Source organism: Pavona decussata, unplaced genomic scaffold (assembly GCF_977016875.1).
Source record: "Pavona decussata unplaced genomic scaffold, jaPavDecu1.1 SCAFFOLD_194, whole genome shotgun sequence".
NCBI classification, from domain to species: Eukaryota; Metazoa; Cnidaria; class Anthozoa; order Scleractinia; family Agariciidae; genus Pavona; species Pavona decussata.
Genome location: NW_028145603.1, coordinates 26080 through 47500, shown reverse-complemented (window position 1 = coordinate 47500; position 21421 = coordinate 26080). Strand labels below are relative to the sequence as shown.

The 21421-nt window shown below is 40.6% G+C and overlaps 1 protein-coding gene across 1 annotated transcript in view; it reads right to left on the bottom strand.

Moving 5' to 3' along the window:
• The window catches only part of LOC146461821 (uncharacterized), a 50830-nt gene that overhangs the window by 25824 nt on the left and 3585 nt on the right, over nt 1–21421 (bottom strand). The window contains exons 4-23 of the mRNA XM_085086385.1: nt 20046–20223; nt 19248–19307; nt 18461–18565; nt 16827–16973; nt 16085–16147; nt 15576–15690; nt 14217–14356; nt 12541–12575; nt 11850–12109; nt 10913–11079; nt 10026–10168; nt 8188–8430; nt 7650–7766; nt 6738–6837; nt 6476–6554; nt 5062–5192; nt 3980–4101; nt 3066–3290; nt 2251–2361; nt 874–1041 (exon numbers count right to left, since the gene is read on the bottom strand). Of these exons, the coding sequence (XP_084942511.1) occupies nt 874–1041; nt 2251–2361; nt 3066–3290; nt 3980–4101; nt 5062–5192; nt 6476–6554; nt 6738–6837; nt 7650–7766; nt 8188–8430; nt 10026–10168; nt 10913–11079; nt 11850–12109; nt 12541–12575; nt 14217–14356; nt 15576–15690; nt 16085–16147; nt 16827–16973; nt 18461–18565; nt 19248–19307; nt 20046–20223 (2709 nt within the window). The remainder of the gene's footprint in view (nt 1–873; nt 1042–2250; nt 2362–3065; nt 3291–3979; nt 4102–5061; nt 5193–6475; nt 6555–6737; nt 6838–7649; nt 7767–8187; nt 8431–10025; nt 10169–10912; nt 11080–11849; nt 12110–12540; nt 12576–14216; nt 14357–15575; nt 15691–16084; nt 16148–16826; nt 16974–18460; nt 18566–19247; nt 19308–20045; nt 20224–21421) is intronic.

Below are 21421 nucleotides of genomic sequence, written 5' to 3'. Positions count from 1 at the left end.
AAATAAAAAGCAGGACCAAACGATTTTGACACTACACTATTCCGTGTGGAGAGAAACGCAGCCAGTGCCTGATCAGCTTTTTTTTCTTTTTTTGAGAGGGGGGGGGGGGGGGGGAGGGAAAAGGGGGGATATTGAACTGCGGAATGTCCAATGAGGTTTATGCCTAATTTTGTTCACGCACCTCAGTATCGCTTCTCAAGAAATTCACCGGGGTGGGGCAAAAGTTCGTATTTTTCTCACGGCTTTCCATGGCGTTAAATTAGTGCTTACATCCACGCAAAACCCTTCTCCAAAATCGGACTGCCTAATTCAGGGAACTTAATGCACCTTTGCAAATTTCAATAACTTTTCAGGCCTTGCAGTATAAACACTGAATTTCACATGACATTTCCGTGCAGGAAAATGGCACAAAAATGTTCCAGTACTTTCAGGGTGCAGAAAATTACCATTTTTTTTTTCAACGGCTGATCATGAATTGTAAAACATCTCACTCAGGACCCTTTGTTGACAATTACTGGTACAGATATCCCGTGTGTCGCAGTCTAGCGAGGAGATCTATATCGAAAGTAAAACGTATGACTCCATTTCCCTTTCAGTAAAGGGGATTTTGACCACTTTTGTTAAAAGTGGTAAAATAAGTCCTTCACTTAGCTACAAAATAATTCTAGAACAACGAGAGGAAAGAAATCAACTCAATTCTTGAAAGGAACAACTCGTGATCTGCTCTAGCGCATTTTGGAAACCAAAATGCCAGAACTTGAAAAACGTTAGCCTATTACATTTTCCAAGTTCAATCCATTCAGACCTACTCTGTCTCTGCACAGAGGCACTAATCGCGTCATACTTCCCCTTTAACACTGATTTGAAACTTACATATCCACCAAGCAGAGGAAGTCAAAGCAGTAATTCAAAATCCACAGGGTTGTGCTGGTATGCAAAAAGGCTGCCTGAAGGGTCATTGTGAAGGGCAGGATGCCAGCGATCACAAGAGACACGCCCTGCCACACCGTAAAGTACGAATTGTCCGGCAAGATGGTCCGCCTATGAAGCGAAAATGAGGAAACAAAAGTTACAATAACAACGGGTGTTTTTCTTACTAGTTAGCAACTCTGAAAGCTAACATGAAGTTCTTGGTATTTTGATAGGCGATTTGATCTGAGCAACAAATTGAAGGAACTTGAGATAATTTTTGGAGTATATATGCAATTAGTGGTGTAAATCGGGAATTAACTGCGCACACAATCACATTAGATTGCACTAGATTAGATTAGATAGGCCATTTCCGAGTAGCTTTGAACCTCATTATGAAAGCGAGGCTAAGTGCAGAAAGTTTTTATTACGAAAATTGATTTTCGTTCATATGCAAATAAAACTAATTTTCATATAAAAAGCTTTGTACTTGGACTCGCTTTCATAACGAGGTTGACAGCAACTCGGAAGTGGACTATTAGATTGATATTAGAGTAACACTGAAAATTTTACAGTTATTTTCAACAACAGTATATTGCATTCTTGAATAGTGTTTGCAAGCGTTCCAATCACGTTTCAAAACTGGGTCAGTAATAAGAAGACGGGAAAAGAAAATCTTGGGAAATGTTCAGTTAAGGCTGTATTGGAAAACTACATGAAGGTCTTGGGGCATCTCTTCGGAAACGTCGAAATTTGCCGCATTCTCGGATTCTTTAAACGACGTTCGTGTTGTATTTCGGATGACCTCGAGGTAATTCTCACTAGTTTTCGATTATCCTCGTTAAGTGTTAGATAAAATTGCCAACTCAAGTAATCATACTCCAAAGCGCATTTAGGATTAATTTGTCTGATCACCGTCGGTCAGAACGGAGCAGTTTTTCAGACATGTTGCCCTTCTTATGTATTTGCTGAATTAGCAACAGAACGGGAACGTCAGTTGACAACGGCGCGCGCATCAAGAATGCCCATATATAGTCAAAATAGACTCGTATCCAGACTATTCCACGTGCTCTCGCGTCCTCAAATGACGTTCCCGTTCTGTTGTTAAATCAGCCTACAGTTGCTTGTCTATCACTGCTACCAATTAGCTGTTGCTCACAGTAGACCTGCACCTTTTAAAAGCTCTATTTTCATTGGATCCTGATAACCTACAGTTGTATTGCTTTTTAGGGATGGGATCATTGTTCTGTTGTTTGTTCTTTTGTCCTCTCGACCAACCACAAAAGACGTTGCAAACGGTGCAGGTCGCCCTGTTGTTTGACCTGTTCGGACATTCCTTACCTCATCAAAAGCCATGAGAACAGTCTAGCGACTGGATGCAAATCATAGTATGGTTTGTTGATGTCTTCTTTCAGGTCCTTTACAACAGACATCAAGCCAGTCTGCATAAAGCTTAAAAAGCAGCAATGAAAGAAAGCTATTAGCTTGGTGTAGCTCAGATGGGGTGTTAGTGAACTGGCAAAAACCAACTAAAATAGAATCGTAACCAATGGATCTTATCATGGCTGTACAGGGATACCGCCTTGATTACAGAGCTCAAAGTCTCTTAATTTTGGAAGTCCATTCCCTCCTATTTTAATGTGAACATAACGCCCTGTTTTATGATTCGTAAAAGGTAGTTCTAGTTAATTATACTCAAAGGAGAAGTTACAAGAACGATAACATAATTTCGTAACTCAATATTTTTTGAATGTATAAAAATTATTCCACCATGGGATGATAGATAGCTAACGCGGCGTCACTAAGCAGAATTGGAATAATTGCTTTATTTAAAACAACCAAGAAGTATTGCAAAATCTTGCTGATTTCGTTTTGCAGGAAAGACCAGTAGGATATTTGTCGCCGTTATTTGTCGGGATGGTATGCACCGTGTATAACATGGTCGGTTTCTCATGAAACTTTTTCGAACTTACGTTGCGAGACAAGTTTCACGAAAAGTAGAACCGCTTTTTACTTCTGCAACTGCCACAACGGTCGCAGTGCATGGTGAAAAAACGAGTTTCACCGGGTAACACCACTTCGTAAAACTGATCTCGTTCACCGTTGCACACAAGCTTCAACTACAAGCTTCAATGTGTAACGGTGGCTTTATTTACCTCATCTCTGCGGGAGACACGCGGCCGCCTTTTTTCTTTGCTTTCTTGCCCTTGTTGGACGACAGGGATTTTTGCGAGGTTCCGGATTTCTGTGAAAATCTTGAAGACGTTGATTTCTGAGCGCATTTAACGGAAAGTCGTCTGACAGCTGCCTTGGTTGAATCCAGCGCTGCCTTCCTCACGATGTTTAGATGTTCATCGTTTACTCCAGCGTCATAGATTTGCCTTCGAAGAGAAAGAACCAAGATTATTTTCAGCTTGAACGTGGCAGTGTGTGATTTAAACAAACAAAATCTTGGACGATGTTGTCGTGAAAGGTGTTGAGCTGAAGTTTGATAAAAGAATCGAACGCATAACATATTCAGTTGGGCTGGTCGACGCTTGGCTATGATTCTCAAGCATTTTGTGTGATTTAACTTTTAAAACTGACGGTTTTAAGGCCCGCTTAGTAATCTGCACGAGTGCTACACGAACTACACATCTTAATAGCACAAGTATATCTCTTTTGCGGCATCGTAATACCAAAATGTTCAGGACCTGTTCCCAGCTGAAGCGCAGTCGATATTAACAGTTCGTTACAGGGTTGGTGATCTGATCCGTTTAGGTCGTGGATTCAAATGTCAACCAGCCGAAAGGACAAGCAGCTCATTATCAGGTGAAGTTTATTCCCTAACTCTAGCATTCGTCCACACACAATTTATACGATTTTTCTGGGAATCCACATTAACACTTTCATAACAGACGACATTATTTCTTGGTGCGCCCCTCCTTACAGATAGTTTTTGAAAGAAAACTGGATTAACAAGTTATAAAGTAGAAAGTACATTGCGAACGAGTCACTCTCCAATGCATTGTTTTCTGCATTACCGACATTAACTTACTTTACAGAGAGAGAATTATCAATCCAAACAAACCTCGCCACAATGGGAAAATGCTCAAGCACGTCATCCAGATCCTGCTTGGTCAACATGAGGATCTCGCAGAATGTTTTTGCTTTCACTGTAGCCAAGCGGTTCTCACCAAAGATGAGACCAATCTGGGATATGCATAAAATAAATTAAAAGAGATGTTAAGGTAAATGAACAAGTCAACATCCTCTCAAAGGTGGAAAACAGATATGGACTGATTCGGGCGACTTACTTCAAGTTCTCTAGTATCAATTTTCGTGCATGGGTGAGAAAGGAGCTGAGAGGAGTGCCTTGTCAAATGGAACAGAACGAGCAAATCAAGGGGCCTGACAGGCTAGACCGAGAGATCTCGAGTTGGATGCAGTAATCATCATGTTCAGCAAATCTCCCACCAACAAGACGAACACACTAAACAAAACTCGTGGCTGAGAATTGATGCCGATGTTTCAGTTATGCGAAGTTGACATGCTTTAAGCAATGTGGATAATGAAAGTAGACAGGCACCTTTCAAAAGCTCTATTTTCACTGAACCCTTATAACTTGCGGCTGTATTGTTTTTTAGTGCTGGAAACATTGTTCTGTTGTTCGTTCTTCTGTCTTCTCGACCAACTATGTAAGACGTTGCAAACGGTGAATGTCGCCCTGATAATGAAGTCAGTCAGGGGAGGGCAATAGGGCAAGACAACGTACACAAGGTTGAGATAAATCACGGTTGTATAAAGTGTCATGGAAATTTTTACCTTTTCTGATGAAATTAGCTCAAAATCAATCTTTTAACTTAAGTTTCAAAACAATTCTAGAATACCGACAAAAATAAATGAACTGAATTCTTGAAAGAAAGAACAACAACAACAACAACAACCAAAAAAATGGTTAGTCTGGACCCTTTTCAAGTTGCAATCCATTCCGACCTAGTCCACTCTATGGCCAGAGACAATCAGAATAGTTTTAGTAAACTGAGGTGACAATTTATAGCAATACTGAACCATTATTTTTAACTTTCTGTTGATACAAGAAACACCAAATCTCCCTTACACTTCCCCTTTAAAATGAGGTGAAGTGAGAATGACATATAGCAAAATTCACACCTCTCCAAAGTAGGCCCCAGGCCCAAGAGTTGCAACCACGGTAACGTCGTCATCTCCAATGACTTCGACCAGTCCTCTTCTGACACAGTACATCTCTCGACCCATGTCACCAGCGTAAACGATAAAGTCATCTGGAATGAAGACAAATTAATAATTGAGAATGATGTATTAATCAGTAAGTGGCACAGCCGTGCTCGGAAAAAAATCCGATTGCTCCTATCAGGAGTCGAACCTAAGACCTTCAGAATACTAGTTTAAATGCTCTACCACTGAGCTACAGGAGACTCGTGGGAGTTAAGGCCGTTAAACTAGGTTCATGGGACAAACTTCCTGCGTACTGCTAGGATTGGAAGGTCATGTGTGGCATGTGCGCGGTCGAATAAATGTGATGGAATGTTTTAAACCTGGTGAATAAAGGAGAATGATGTATTATTCAGTAAATGACACAGGCACACTCGGAAAAGAATCTGAGTGTTTCAATAAGGAGTCGAACCTAAGAGCTTCCGATTACTACAGGGGCACCCAACGACAGTTTTCTCTCAGATCCTTTGAAACGCTATTTCAGGCTATCTGGAGTGCCTTTAAAGCTCTGTAGGTTCATTTTAGGCCGCGCTATAATATTTTTATCTGTTCGGTCGTTCTAGGGGAACTTGAGCCTTTTCGAAATTACTAGGTCATCGTTTGTCCCTTTCCCGAAAACCTTAGGTCTTATTTCCTTTCCGAAAATCTTAGCTGACCTTTTTTAGGTACCCGAAACGACATTTTTATCAATCCGAAAACACCAGGCCTTAAATTTCCCACATCACGAAAGTTCGTTGTGAAAATTCCCTTAAGAAAATTGTAGGAGATTAAGGGCCTTCCGAACAGATACTTTACCGAAACGATCCGTTGGGTGCCCCTGTTACTAGTTCGGATGCTTTACCACTGAGCTACAGGAGACTCGTAGGAGCTAAGGCCATTAAATTAGGTTCATGGGACAAACATCCTGCATACTGCTAGGATTGGAATGTCATGTGCAGCATATGCGCGGTGGAATAAATGTGATGGAATATATAATTTTAGCAAATTCATTCGCATTCTTGCATGACCGCGGAAACGGAATTTATTTATTTTTTGTAAGCAAGTAAGCGTGAAGTAGCGTGATAATAGAGTTTCCTTCATGAAATGAGGCACATCCTATTTTAATTCACGAGATTTAAAAAAACAAAACGAAAACGAACAATTGAGCGTAGCGGTCACAATACGTTTTCTGATAATTTTTAACATGCGTGCCTCATTTCATCACTGCACCCGTTGGGAACACGAGCGATGAAATTTGGCTGGTAATGACTGGCCGAACAAGTTTTCTCCAGTCTCTGTAATTTCTCAGGCAAAAAATCTTACTAATAACAAATTGAATTGAGAATTTACTAACCTGGCGAAAAAAGGTATGAGGTAGTTTTCAGAGATAATTGTCGCAGGAAAGTAGCGTCCGTCTCCATAAAGATTGGAACCTAGAAAGAACAAAAGTTTAAACGATAGTAGCGTAAAATCCGTGACAAGTTCAGCTCTAAAATCCATGTTGAGACTATAACAACATTACTAGTGAAATGATAATAGATCGCGAAAATCTTGTGCGTTTATTTGTTTCGGTTATTTACCATTTTAAAGTTACAATTTTGATAAATCAAGATTACCTTTTCCAAATAGTCTTTCGCTTCTTCGTAAGTCACATCCTGCTGAAGTGTTAACGGCATGTCATCTATGAGACGCTTTCCTCCAGGGATAGCTTCTCCTCTAGAGAAAACGATTCTGTTAATTCGTCGTAAAAAATGAGGCAAATTCCTCACAAGACAGGATAGGTCACTCTTAGAGGATGTGGGAGGAAGTTCATGCAGAAAGACCTCACTTAGAAGTTACATAGAAAATAAGGTACCACAAGGCCAGTAGCGAGGCTAAAATTTTCAAGAAGCTAGAGAAAGGCAAGATACTGTCTGCGCAAAAGAAAAAAACAAACAATCAAACAATCAAGCAAACGCCTCCAGTTGTCGCGATCGATAATTGGAACCTAGTATAAGCACGGCGGAGAGACTCGTTATCCAGTCGAACTATTTTTCTTTTAATTTCTCAAGAAGTTTGATTTGACGGGGCTGTTGGTGATTAATTGGATAGCTCCAAAACATTGTTCGCGATGAATTTTTCAGTATCATTTTCAGAGATGCATAATAAGAACTACGAAATAACGGACTAAGACGTGAAAAGACAACAAGTAGGCCAGCAATTAATGAGTTGTTCAGGGCTGGAGAGAGAAAATTTCTTCAATCTGATGAACTAGCATAAACAACCATCTTGGCTGACGATCGCCTCAATAGATCTCACTTTATGTGTTTTAACTGAACTATTTCTTGAAAATGTTTTTCATTTAAGGGTCATAGAATTCCTTTTTCTAGATTCCAAACGCCCAAGTAGCACGGTAGCTAACTTTGACCAAGATATGGAATCCAACATGGCGAGCTTTTAGCACTTATGACGTCACAAGAAACTGAATTTACATTACATTAATATGTAACAGATTCGACATAGTTTTTTTTTAAAGTACTAAAAAGTACCTGTGAACTCTCCAAAGCATGGCCAGATAGCTCTCAGTTCGTGCCATTAGCGACCTGCTCAGGTTTTGCTCCGCCATAAATTGCTGTACTGCTGTCATCTTCGCAAAGAATTCCACTCTGATGAAAAATTAGAGACACAGTTTTTTTCAGCTTATGCCTCCAGGTTATGCATGGTTTTTCAGTTCAAAAATATCAAGATGTTGAAAACTAGTAGAGTAAAGGTTCTCGTTGAAAATTTGAGCACTTTGGATAGAACTAACACAGAAACGCGAGTTTCTTGGCTCCGAGAAAGAAGGCTGAAAATGACACGAAAGAGGGAAGGAAAGAGCAAGAAGAAAAGAAGACGGAAAGGAACGACTATGCAATCTTATGCTTTTATATTGTCGGCCGACTCAAACAGGCATGACTTGAGCGCGTCCTTTTTCAAAAACCCAGGTAGATATATAAAACCCAAAGTGAAGCGGCTTTGAATCCGTTTGCTCACAGAAAAGGTAACAGTTAATCTAGGACGTATAGTACGCATGATTCTGTTGCTTACTTAGGCGCCGCTGCGTTAGCAAGAGTGGCAGCGATACTACTGAGGCAGTAGCCATACAACAATAGGCCAGTGAGCATCACAACTGTGGCAATCAGCTGACTTTCTGTATTGTAAGCGTGGATATCTCCGTAACCTGTCGATGACATGGTAGCCGCTGCCCAGTAAAGGCTAGCGATGTAGTCGCCAAGGCCAGCTTTAAGTCCTGTTCGCTCAATGTGTTGAGCCCAACTTCCAACACTACACCTAAGAATAAGCACAAGCAGTGAAATATAAGCACAGAACAAGGAAAACACAGCAAATTGTATTAATCTTATTCATACCTGGTTGCTATTGTCCTTAAGCCGCGGCCACACGAGCGATTTTTTGCTCGCGCAGGTGATGCGATTTTTTCAAATTATGTCGCGTCGCCAGCGCGAGATGAAAATCGCACGTGTAGCCACCCTCGAACTTGCGACGCGACAGGTGAAAAAATCGCAAGAAAAAAATCGCCAGAATTGAAATTTTCGCGACAAAATCGTAGAGATAGCGCCCGTGTAGCCACCCTGCAACTAAGCCTCGTCATCCTCGTCATCCGCAATAGCTCGGGAAACGCTGGGATATCAACGACTGAAAATTTCCGTCAGAAGTTGATGGTAAAATCCTTGTTCCTTTCTCTTTGCGAGCCACGGACGGACCCACGTTGACCTTTTCTTAATTTTCTTCTTCCTTCGTTTGCTTTTTATCGTCAAGAAGAAGAATGCAAATGGGTGAAAAACAATATCCTCGTCCGAAAGGCCCTCCGCCATGTCTGTTTATAGCGCCAGGTCTCTTGAAGTGTGCGATTCACGCGGCTTTCAATTTGTCGCCAAACTCGCTAGAATTTGTCACTCGTGTAGCCACCCTCTCGCACTGGCGACGCGACAAAATTTGAAAAAATCGCATCACCTGCGTGAGCAAAAAATCGCTCGTGTGGCCGCGGCTTTAGTCTGGGATCAGCGGGGATGGGAGGGGGAAGAGAGTGGAGAGGGGTTGGTGGTTGGTGGCAGAATTTTAATAATGTAACTAACCCATGTCACCGAGACTTGTAAGAAGAATAGTGTTCCCCAATTTACTTCAAGGTGGTAGCATTCGAAAATGATGTTACATGACGTTAGAATTAATTCATCATGATTCCCGAATAGCACTACCTTGATTGTTTGATTTTGCCATATCGTAAGAAGGCCAGCAAAATTGAGTCTGAGTTTTTACAGTGGTTCACAAGTTCACTGCCGCGTAACTGTATACCACGATATTTCAAGTGAATTAAATAGATTTTAGGCAAGGCTACATATTATTTCTATAATCTGACTAACAGTGTTAACGATTAGCCCCAATCTACGCACAAATTATTTCAAATTACTAGCCGACCCTTTGCCCCTTCGAAAACAAAAGGGATTAGTTTTTCAGCGTTGCGAAAGTTTTATGTGAACTTTCGCTAAAGAAAACGCTTGTTTTGTTTTCTCTCTTTTATTTGACAATATAATTAATTCCAATTTTGAGATGAGTAGAGTCTTTCCGAACATACATTCCAATGAAACAAACCTTTGGATGCCTCTGAGATCTTATCTCAGCTATCATCACAAAAAGTCCTCGTTTTTATTGATGAAAAATCCGAAGTATTGGTTTTCTTCCTAGCTCAATTTTTTGATCAGGAAACATTCGGCTTCACCGTATCAGTTAAAATGTTATTTCTTGCATTCCGACAATTCTGAGACAGGTAATGTTTTTGCGAACAGATATTTTTCACCGAAACGAAAACGTTGGGTTTCCCAGCCGTATCATGATCGGGGGATGGGATCTGCACTGTAGAAATAACTTACGTTTTCCCAAAGCAGGCGTCCAGAAACCACACGCAGGAGCTGATGTGAGTGATCAAGATGATGTAGATTGTAAACTTAACTGCTCGCACTTTACCAATGTTGTAGGTGAGGCTGTTCTCCAGGTTTGTGAAGAAACGAGGAATCTGACAAACAGAACCGAAGGCAAAAAAAAAACGAAAGTAAAGTGTTCTGCTTATCATAATGATAGAACCAGACACGAATATCAGGGAGATACTCTATTGAAGTCGAAAAGTTACTCTGGAGAGTTAGAATCGCGTTTACGGCAAACGGCAAACTTGAGATTCGCGTTTATGTTTTTATTGAAAAAATTAGTACACAGATGAGAGTAATAGTAATAATAATAATAAAAACAAAATAATTCTGACCTTTGACACTAACGTAAAACTACTCAATTTTACTGACAAACTGAAAACAGCGAGCAGGAAATATAGGGTAAACTGGTCACGTGGTCGTTTTTGCCGTTTGTCGTCAATAGACTCTCTCCTCTGTTAGCCGAATCCATGGTCTTTGGTGCTAAGACGGAAAAACTGTCTTTAACCAATGAACTACAGGATCGGAAGACTGTTTGGTTATTTTGCACCCCCTTTCTCCCTCCCCCCCCCCCCCCCCCCCTTTCAATATAAAGATACAGAGTTTTGCACAGACACTTGCAGGTTATGTTCGTAAACATAACAGAAAGGCGAAAAAATATCAACATATCAAAATTATCAAAATTATCGCAATAAACCTTTTCACCTGCATCCCCCAATACGCGATCAAAACCTACCTATGCATTTGAACGATAAAGAGTAAGTGTCAACCTCATGAATTGAAAAACAGCAACAACAACAACAACAAAACAAAAACAAAGAGAACAAGCAACTTACTCTGATAGCTTTAAGAAGTCTGTTTAGGCGCAGAAAAGCGAAATAATGCCAACTTTGATGAGATACTGTATATTGGACAATGGCGAAAATCTCAATCGGAAGAACAGCTAACAAGTCGACCCAGAATAGCAGGGTCCATTTGTAAGCCTTTCTTATGTCCTGGAGTTCTGCCAAAAAGAAAATTGAAAGAATGGCTTTTTCATTACATTAATGAATAGTCAACAATATGATATGAGTGAATTTCAATTGTTTACGTGTGTTATGATTGGTTGGAGTGAAATAGCTATAGTTCACTCTTATGCGGGTTTCCCTGTGGCGTTTTCCGTGCGAAAGGCTTCACCAACCGAAATTATTTTTAAATGCTAAAGTGAGCACCTCTGTCTTTATAATCTCCCGGCTAAGGGCTTGTACTTCTATTTGGTTGGGATTTAAACCCATGACCTCAAGATTAGATGACAGGTGCCGCGGCCTCAATCAATAAGCCTGCGTAGCAAGCGATGCCGTTGGGTTCTTTTTATTTTTTTGAGTTTTTTTTTTTCGCTGTGTGAACGCGCGGAAATTTTAAATTGGAAAACAGCTCCTCACTCCTCCGATGTTTTCGCTCTTGTCCGGATATCCTCGTGGTCGAAAAACTAAAACCGAACAAAACCTCAAAGGAAACGGTTGCTACGTTTACGCAGGCTATCTAACCAACTTAGCCAGGAGGTCAGATAGGAGCTGGTCGTGGAGATTAAGGCATTTAGTTATCTACGGGCGTGCTCCGTCCAAAAGGATTGCCTTTTTCAGGCTCGTAGCGTGCGAAAAGGTAGCAAAATGTTCCATTTTAGTACTTTAAACGGTCGGAAAAGTAGACTTCATGGATAGAGTTGCACGTAAATCGAAATAAGACATCAGAACTTGTATCAAAGAATTTATTTTTATATAAGCATACAGTTACCTGTTGTTGTCTCAGAAGCCATGTTGAATCTCATAAAGAAGTCTGCGATCAAGACTGCGTCCAGTAAGTACGTGAAAGCCATAAGGAATTGCGTGCCAACGCTTTCACCGTAACCAAGAGAGTGAAGGCTGATTGAAAACGAGGCAACGAACGTGTACACGAAGCAGATAATCAAAAGGACCGCGAGAACTAGTCGTTCCCAGATCACCGAAAGCCAAGAATCGGGCATTATGACGTAATGGGTGAACTTCCATAATGGGCTACAGGTACGAAGTAGAATTGGTAAAAATTGTTAAAAACCTTGGATGAATATTTTACTCATTTGAGGCCTGGGGCCGAATTTCTGAAGTCTTGAACTCGTCGGATAATGTCATAGGTATATATTACTTGAATGCAAGAGCCTGTTTTTAGAACATTAAACAATACTTGGGGTTCATCTTAACGTAAGAGGCTCACGAACTCTGGATCCTGATTATGCTCGATTACCAGCCGCTGTTCGGGAAATCTTGGGGAGGAAAACCGGACCCGAGGGAGCAACGGAAACCAAGGCTTGATCCTGATCAGTAGACTAGACATTGACTATAGTAGTAGACGTACATGTGATGCTGACCGATTTCATTTTTACGTTTTTACTGCAAAAAAATGTTGTTATGTTTTGACTTGAATGTGATGTGGCTGTTACTGTTAGTACCTTCTTTTCGTTTGTACGGTCTGTTCCTTAAATCCCTACAAAAAATAAAATAAAATAAACGGTAAGAAAGAAAGCAAAGAGAATGTTGAATAAAATTTTTTAAGGACGGTGCCTACTATTGTTACTGCGCATACGTTCTGCGCATTTCGAGATACTCGGGTTTCCTACGGGGTGGTGCCTGCTAATACAGGAATAATTTTGCGCGGTTTAAAACTATGCGGAGAAAGCGGAACTTAGCAAACGCTTTTGGAATCTCGAAAGAAAATTGGGGGTAGCCACGCATTTTTCAGAGATAATTAAGCTTCCATTTAGGAAAAAATCCCATACATTGCTTCATATTTTGGCGCTTTTTAGAGACATTATTGCTTAATTATCTCTAAAAAATGCGTGGCTACCCCCAATATTCGTTTTGGATTCCAATAGGCCTTCCTAAAATCTGCTTTTCCCGCATAGTCATAAGCTGCACAAAAATACTTCGGTATTAGTAGGCACCGTAACGAACTGATTGAGAGATTTAGAATCGAGTTTCCGGCAAAAAGCAAACGTGGCATTCGCGTTTATGTTTTCTTGAAAAAATAAGTACATAGATGAGAGGAGAATAGTGCTGATCTTTCATACTAACACAAAGCTACCCAATTTCATTGACAAACTGAAAACAGCGAGCGGCAAATGAAGGATAAACATGGTCACGTGGTCATTTCTGTCTTTTGACGTTTGTCGTAAACGTAATTCGAAATCTTTCTATTCTCAAGTTGAAAGATCACGCTGGTGACAAACGGCAAAAATGACCAGGTGATCGTGATTATCCTATGTTTACGGCTTTCTCAGTGAAGTTGAGTGGGTTTGCGTTAGCATCAAATAGGTGAGAATTAGCTTGCACTATTCGGGTGTATTTAATATATATATTTTTTTATGAAATGTAAAGCTAGTTTGACGTTTGCCGTTTGCCGCAAACGCGGTCCTAGATCTCTCTAATATCTATATATCCATCTAACGTATTTATTTACCGTAGGTATCAGGTGAGATAATAAAAGACAAAAAAAATCAAACTTTAGTACTGAAATATATGGCATAACGAAATAAAAGCAGGCAAAACTGGCCCTGTGTACAACAACTGGAAATATAACAACAAGATTTCGTAAAATGTCATTTTTTGGATAGTCTACAGTTAATTATAGTATAAGAGTACAATACACGCATGCGCCTGGGGTGACAAAGTCTCTTTAAGTTTTTAGCAAAGAACTAAGAAGTGATATATTCAAGGAAGCTTAATTTTACTCTTTGTGAGCGACGAACTTGACACAGTTTCTTTGAACAATGATAGCTAAGTCCTTTGGTGAAACCAAACATTAAAAACTCACCTACTCTACGAGGACTCGTTTACGGCAATACGTCGTTCTCACAAAAACTCGTAGTAAAATGACGAAGGCTATCTCGTTTTCCCGCCAAAATGACACTGATTCACTCGCGCGCGCTCTTTGTTTATTGAAAAAACTCCTATTAGAATCTTAAGGTCTCCAGTACCCTCCCCTCTACAGTTTGACGTAGTTTAGAGACTGCCTAGCAGGCGTTAGGATGGGGGAGGGAGTAAGCCACCCTCGCTTCGCCCGCGCGCATGCCCCTCTTCCCTCCCCCTTTCTTACGCTTGCCAAGCATACTTCGTGGCTTATACTAACCGTGCTCTGTCGTAAACACTGTTTTGCTTGTTCATTTTCCATTTCCAAGAGTGTATTTTTGTCAGTTTCTGACGGGGCGCTTATTTGAGTTTGGTTGATATCGCATCTTGTTTCAACGGCTAAATACAACTGTTCAGCCACTGAAATAATAAAGGGAATTTGCTATGAATTTATGAGATTTGAGAATTTTGGGTCTGCAGCGCTCGGGACTGGGGGATGGGGGATAGGTTACACAAGAAAGTTTTATAAGGGAAGGCTCCGCCCAGAGGTCCAAACCTTTACCCCTTTCTATACGATTTTTGACAGGAGAGGTAACCTTGTCATTTACCGTCCATGGCAAATGGTACCCCTTTCACACTTTCTACCTATCGTAGAAACACCTTTTTCTCGTTGGGTGTGTTCGAGATATTTAAAAGGCCCTTTTAATCACTAAAATGATAGTTTTCCACACCTTTTTCTATACTTCGACTCGTGAAATCCCTACCCTGTTATATAGCTCAGCTTGAAAACTGGGTACCTTTGCGCGTGAGCCTCCCCGTATAGTCCATTATAGAGAATAGCCTCCCCCCCCCCTCCCCCTCCGCGGGACACTGCTGATAGCACTCGGCTGTACCCGGTTTATCATGGATTTAGTAATTTGTTGGTTCTCGCCTTGCCACGATGTCTTTACTCCGTGTCATTCTGCTTTCCCGTTTCCACAGAAATTAACATGGCAAGAAAACACACGACCTCTCAGATCTAAGCATAATGGACTTAGAGCGTGAAATCAGATTCGTTAATATTATATTAAATTAGCCTTCACAAGGTGTCCCCCTATCCCTAATCCTCTCCTAGACACAAGTAATTCTGTTGGGCGACCTGCACCGTTTGCATTGTCTTACATGGTTGGTAAAGAGGACAAAAGAACGAACAACAGAGCAATGTGTCCAGCCCTAAAAAAACAATGTAGCTGCAGGTTATCAGGGACCAGTGAAAAGAGAGCTAGATTCTAAATAGATTCTGTTCAACATGAAGTCATATGAAAAGTGACAAATACCTTTGTCGAAAATGACGTAGCCAACTTAGAGCTACACGTGCTGCCGGATATAGGAGTCACAGGCATGACCTTCCCTATACCCGCGTGATGCTCTGGGTTACACATGTAGTTTCATGTTCCTTTTCATTTATACTGCTAAGATTATTTGTGTCCAAAGCATTGAGTGCAGGGATAACGGACAAAGCTGTTTTCGCCTGTTTCCAGAAATATTTTCATTGTTTTTTTTCCTGGTAATTTTCCATTCCATGTACATTGGGTTGCTATTTTCGGGGTAAAAACAACAACAAAAACAACGGCAATATATAGCACAATCGACCACTAACCTTCTGGATAATGTTTGAGAACTCTGTTTAGATCTGCTCTGTCCAATAGAAAGATGACACAAGGAGTGGCTGCTCGAACGGAAGCTGACCTTGGAAGATTGTACACCATGCTCACCTAGCACGAAGAAAAAAAAAAGGATTTTAATTATAATATTCACGTGCGGTGTAATTTCCATGCATCGAAATCGGAAGGGTATGGAACCTTCCGTTCCAGTGCGAATAAAAAAGCAGAGACGGAAACGCAAGGATCAGGACGTTTCCTTTTTTCTTTTTTCTTCCGATTCCGCTTCTGATTCCGTCCCTTGCGATCAAGTGTGAACTGGTTGATCGGAACCGGAAGCGCAAACACAAGAATAAACCAATCACATAGCTCATTTCCAATCCCTTTACGAGAGATTTAGAACGGAAAACGTGGCGGCCTTCTGCACTCCGATTCTGATTCCGCTTCCGTCGTCAGTTTGAATCATGCCTTAATGCCGTGTTTAATAGACAATATCGCACTGACTTACTTCGCCAAACAGTTTCCCCTCTTTAAGAGTCACCAATACTTCATCGTCATTTTCACAGAGAATCTTCAAAAAGAAAATGAAACAAGAACTAGTTAAAAAAGATGTAAAGGGTAAATGAAAATAGATCACTGTTTAGGAACCAATCTGTTTAAGTAATATTTCTCCGGTCAAGCCTGACAGATTAGCTCAGTATCGTCTACGTGGAAATAGTTGCTGAAGGAAAAAAATGCAAACGCTTGTATGTCATATATAGACGATGGATCAGAAAATTAACTCTGCAGTGTATATTAAAGTGCTTAAGTGATCCCATGGATATCCCACTGAGCGTTAGCACTAGTAAGGAAATGGGAGATCGCACAGGGCAAAGAAAAAAAACCTCAGACCTCAAATGAACATTTCTCACCAGGGCTAACGCTTAGTGGGAAATTCATAGGTTCACTTTAGCACTTAAGCATACACTGCCTAGTTAATTCTCTGATCCATCATTTGCGTCCTTGGTGCTACCGGCACAACATTCATTTGTACCCTTCACGTTCATTTATTCATTCCTTTTATGTCATATTTGGCATCAAACTTATAAGCCTTCGATAGTCATCATACGGACTTTATGCAGTAGTACTATGAAGTCCAAAATAATACCCACTGGCGAAAAAGTGTGGAGGCTTTATTAAGTTCACTGTCTTGCTACAATTGCTTACATGTTTTATACACATGACGTAGTTGTTGCAACTGACAGACATACCTCTGCGCGCCCCCTATGAATGTAAAACATGTGATGTCCAATGTCTCCCTTGCTTGCTATGATTTGATTGGGCATGTAGAAAACCGGACGGATCACCAATGAGAGCATGCGGTTAAATCCAGGATTTAGACCTCTGAATAATGGCGCCTGTGATATAAAAAAGCAACTGAAATTTGTTTTTAAATTTAATTGTTAGGCGTGAAGTAGACGAAAGGGCGTGCTTGTGGAGCGAAATGAGTTTCACCTGTCCGATAAGTCAGAATGCATGTTTTTAAATAGTTACGTCTTTGTAAACTTAGACTTCAATACATCTATAAAACACTTTCCGTTACAAATTATAACTCCGCTTTAAGGACGGTGCCTACTAATACCGAAGTATTTTTGGGCGGTTTATCTGACTATGCGGGAAAAGCAGATCTTAGCAAGGGCTATTGGAATCCAAAAAGAAAATTGGGGGTAACCATGCTTTTTTTTTTTAAGAGATAATGACCATTTAAGCAACAATTATTCTAAAATGCCGTAAAATACAAACAATATGAAATAAATGTGATGGTATATATCCAGCCTGGTGAATGAATGAGAATGATGTATTATTCTAGAAAGTGACACAGGCATACTCGGAAAAAAGAAATCCGAGTGCTCCTTTCAGGAGTCGAACCTTAGACCTTCCGATTACTAGTTCGGATGCTCTGCCACTGAGCTACAGGAGACTCGTGGGAGCTAAGGCCTGATAGGAGTACTCGGATTTCTTTTTTCCGAGTACTGTTTTTGCATGTGTCATTTTCTAGAATAATACATCATTCTAATAAAAACAATGTATGATATTCTTTTTCCAAATCGAAGCTTTATTATCTCTGAAAAATGCCTGGTTACCCCAAATTTTCATTTTGGATACCAAGAGCACTTGCAAAGTTCTGCTTTCTACGCGTAGTTTTAAACCTCGCAAAAATATCCCTTTATTAGCAGGTATCACCCATAGGAAACCCGAGTATCTCCAGGTGCGTAGAACATATGTACAGTAGCAAAAGTAGGCACCGTCCTTAAGCTAAAGATTCCAGTATGAGGTTTTGTTTGTTTTCGCTTTTTGACCGCGTTCAAATTGGGGAGAGTTTGATTTCATTGCGGGCCCCCTTAAGGGGAAGTATCACACGAATTTGATGTCATTTCAAAACCCAAAATGTTTGTCTGTCAAAAAAAATTAATATGTAGTTTTGTTTAAAATTATCACCCCAGTGCAATAAAACTGTCATCAATTAGTGCCTATAGCCAGAGATAGAGCAGGATTGGATTGAAACTTGAAAAATGTTAGGCCAACCTTTTTCAAAAGTTTTCGCATTTTTGTTTCCAAAATGCGCAAAACGAACCACGAGTTGCTTCTTTCAAGAATTGACTTGATTAATTTCCTCTCGTGTTTTAGAATTAGTTTCTAGCTATATGTGAAGGTCTAATTTCACCACATTTAACAAAAACCCCATGACGCTCCCCGTTTAAGCCCAAATTGAAGTTTATGGTTGTTGCTGTTTTTAAGCTTGCGCGTTCTCAAGATAACATAAGACTAATATTATTATTAGACAGATCACCAACGTTTAGAGTAACAGTACCCCCATATTAAGACTACGTTTTTTTGTGGATACCTTTTCCAATACTTTCTTGTTAATCATAAGAGACAACTCAGCTTGAAAGGTCAGCGGTAAATCGTCAAACATGCCGACTCCACTTACGCCTCGATTATGTGTCCACTGAAAAACAGACAGAAAAGAAATTTCATATTCCCCGAAAAATGTAGATTAAAGCAAGTCATAAGAGCTCTACCAAGACATTTTGATACCAGCCGCTTGTGACTCATTTTAGTAGCTTTTTGGACTAAAAGTAGACTCTTTCATGCCACAGTGACAGTACTGGTGGAGAATGCGCAGTACGCTAGCGTTCGCGAAAATATCCTTCTAAGAATCAGATGCTTGGAAGCAAGTTCACGCATGCGCGCTGGTGTATTTTGCCTGCTAAACTTCTGCTGAAAAAAATAAGACACTAATCGCAGTCGGCAAACTTTTCAGTTTGGAAACACCGGTCTTCTTGGGGATATGGGAGCCTGATTTTACAGTTCCCCTTTGGACCAAAGGTTGATAGTTTCTAACTGATACAGTGGAATACCGATTTTCGAGCCTCCTAGGGAAACTGAATTTGGTTCGAAAAATGGGGAGTTCCAGAAATCGGGGGTAAAAATCTGACTAAAGCAAGTGCAAGGGGACGTTTTGGTTCGAAAAATCGCAGGTTCGAGTAATCCAGATTCCACTATATTGCCAGGACTTAAAATAACTGGCCTAGATTGAGAACAACACTAATAAAGGAAAGCGTTAGGATACTGAAATGCTACTATAATGGTTCCGTCGAGCCCTAGACCTGCTCTTGCTTAGAATTTACCAGATATTCGTAGTAGGCCATCACTCTGGAACGTATGGCGGAAGAGATCTTCATGTCACTCTGTAAGAGAATAACAAAAGATAAAAAGGCGATTAAAAGAAGAAGAGTTTTGAGTTGAAAGAAACTCTGAGTCGAACCCATGACCTTCCACAAATATCATTCGACATCGCATTCAAAATCACTAATAGTTCAAACAGGCTATTTGAAATCGCACTTAAAATTGCCATTAATCTGTTCCATCAAAAGTCGCCCAAGTGAACGAACCTTTTTAAAATGTTGAGGCTGGTAACCCTGTGTCTCGTGTAGCTGGCGGTATTGTCCGCACGCGAATATAATTAAAGTTTTAGCGGCGAATCCTCCATGAGCGATCCAAGCCGCTAGAAATTTTACACTCCATTCCATTTGCGGCTTCGCTGGCCCTTCTCGCGGTTCCGTTACCCAACCATCCCGCCAGCTACGCAGACCAGGAATCGTCCAGTAATGGACGTCTTTCCCGGCACAAGTATATATCTAAAGGCTGGTTTCCATATGATCGCGGATCGCAGATCGCAGATCGCAATAAGGTCTGCGATCGTCTGCTATCATATGGAAACTACCTCTGCGATCGTCTGAGATCCTGCGATCGCGATCGCAGACGATCGCAGAAGATAGAACCATGTTCTATCTAAAGGCTGGTTTCCATATGATCGCAGACGATCGCAGACCTTATTGCGATCTGCGATCCGCGATCATATGGAAGCCAGCCTTAAGTTGGGGCCTCCCCAGGCTTGTGAAGGCTTTACATTTTATATTACATACCATGTGGTCTTTGATGACGTTAAGATGGTGTATATATCTGGCTCGCTGTGAATCCAAGTTGGTCAACATGGACGCCATTCCACCCAAAATAAACCCAAAAAACAATCCAATCCCCACCAACATGGCAGCAGTAGAAAACCACCTCTCTTTCAATGTGACCGCGTGTAGATCTCCATAGCTGGAAAAGAACATTAACTGATGTTGAATCATACGATAAGTTGACTGGTGTGGCGGACAGTACTTAGTGGGTCTGAAGTTTCGTTATCTTATTCTGCACCTTAACGGTTTAAGCCCTAACAGTGATCTGACCATCAAATTTGTCCTTGTAGTATTAATCCTTATTCAACCCCTGAGGTTATGAGAATCAAGGAAATGATCACCGAAGGTGAATTTATTTTCTTGATATTTTAACAACTTCTTCCCAGTACTTTTATAAGAATTCAAACATAGGGACAACATAGGAGAATTTGTTCTTTGATGTTAGGGGTTGGACAAGCACTGGCGGCCATTATCAAAATGATAATCTCATAGCACTGAAACTAGGTAAGTTTTCGGCGCCTGAGTGGGTCGAACGCACTTTACTAATGATTATTTCCAGTATAGCTGACTAAACTGTACTGTCAGCTCAAAGCACTTTACAATGCTAGAATGTGAGTTATAAACAATGAATAAAACGTTAAGTACAGTAACAAAATAAAGCAAACTACTGATAAATCAATTTAGAGAGGGGAATCGTAAAAAGTTTTTCATTTTCTCAGTTCCACTCGCAGTTCAAATACTATATGCTTCATATATTTACATTCATTTATTCATCCTTTACGGGTATATTACGAACTCACAATATGACCAGCTCCCAGTTGGCTTGATAGTTCAGTTGGTAGAGCACTGCACCGGCATTGCAGACTGGGTTCGAATCCCATTCAAGCCTGATTTTTATTTTTCACGTTTTCTTTTCGCAACTGCTTAAATAACTGAGAGGGTATTTTTTCTACTTAATCTTTCACCTGCAGCTCAAATATGTGTTACATAATTATATTCATATTCAGATATACCCTAGACGAGCCATTCCCAATTTAGCATGCAGGGAGTTTTCGAGCGGGTCGGAGCCCAAGGATGAACACCGTTTGACCCTTGTGCTTGCACTGACGTCTCTTAGTTATATATCGAATCCTGTGATTACGTTGGTAGTATTTAGCCATACCAGACATAACGAAGCACGTCATGAACTGACAGCTAAACGTGACAAACAGAAGTGGATTGAGTGGGTGGGTGAAGGAAGGGGGGGGGGGGGGGGGGTTGAGATGGGTGCAAGTCCTATTTTAACGACTTAAAAATGTCCCATTTCCGACGTTTCAAAATCCTTTTTAATGCTGCTG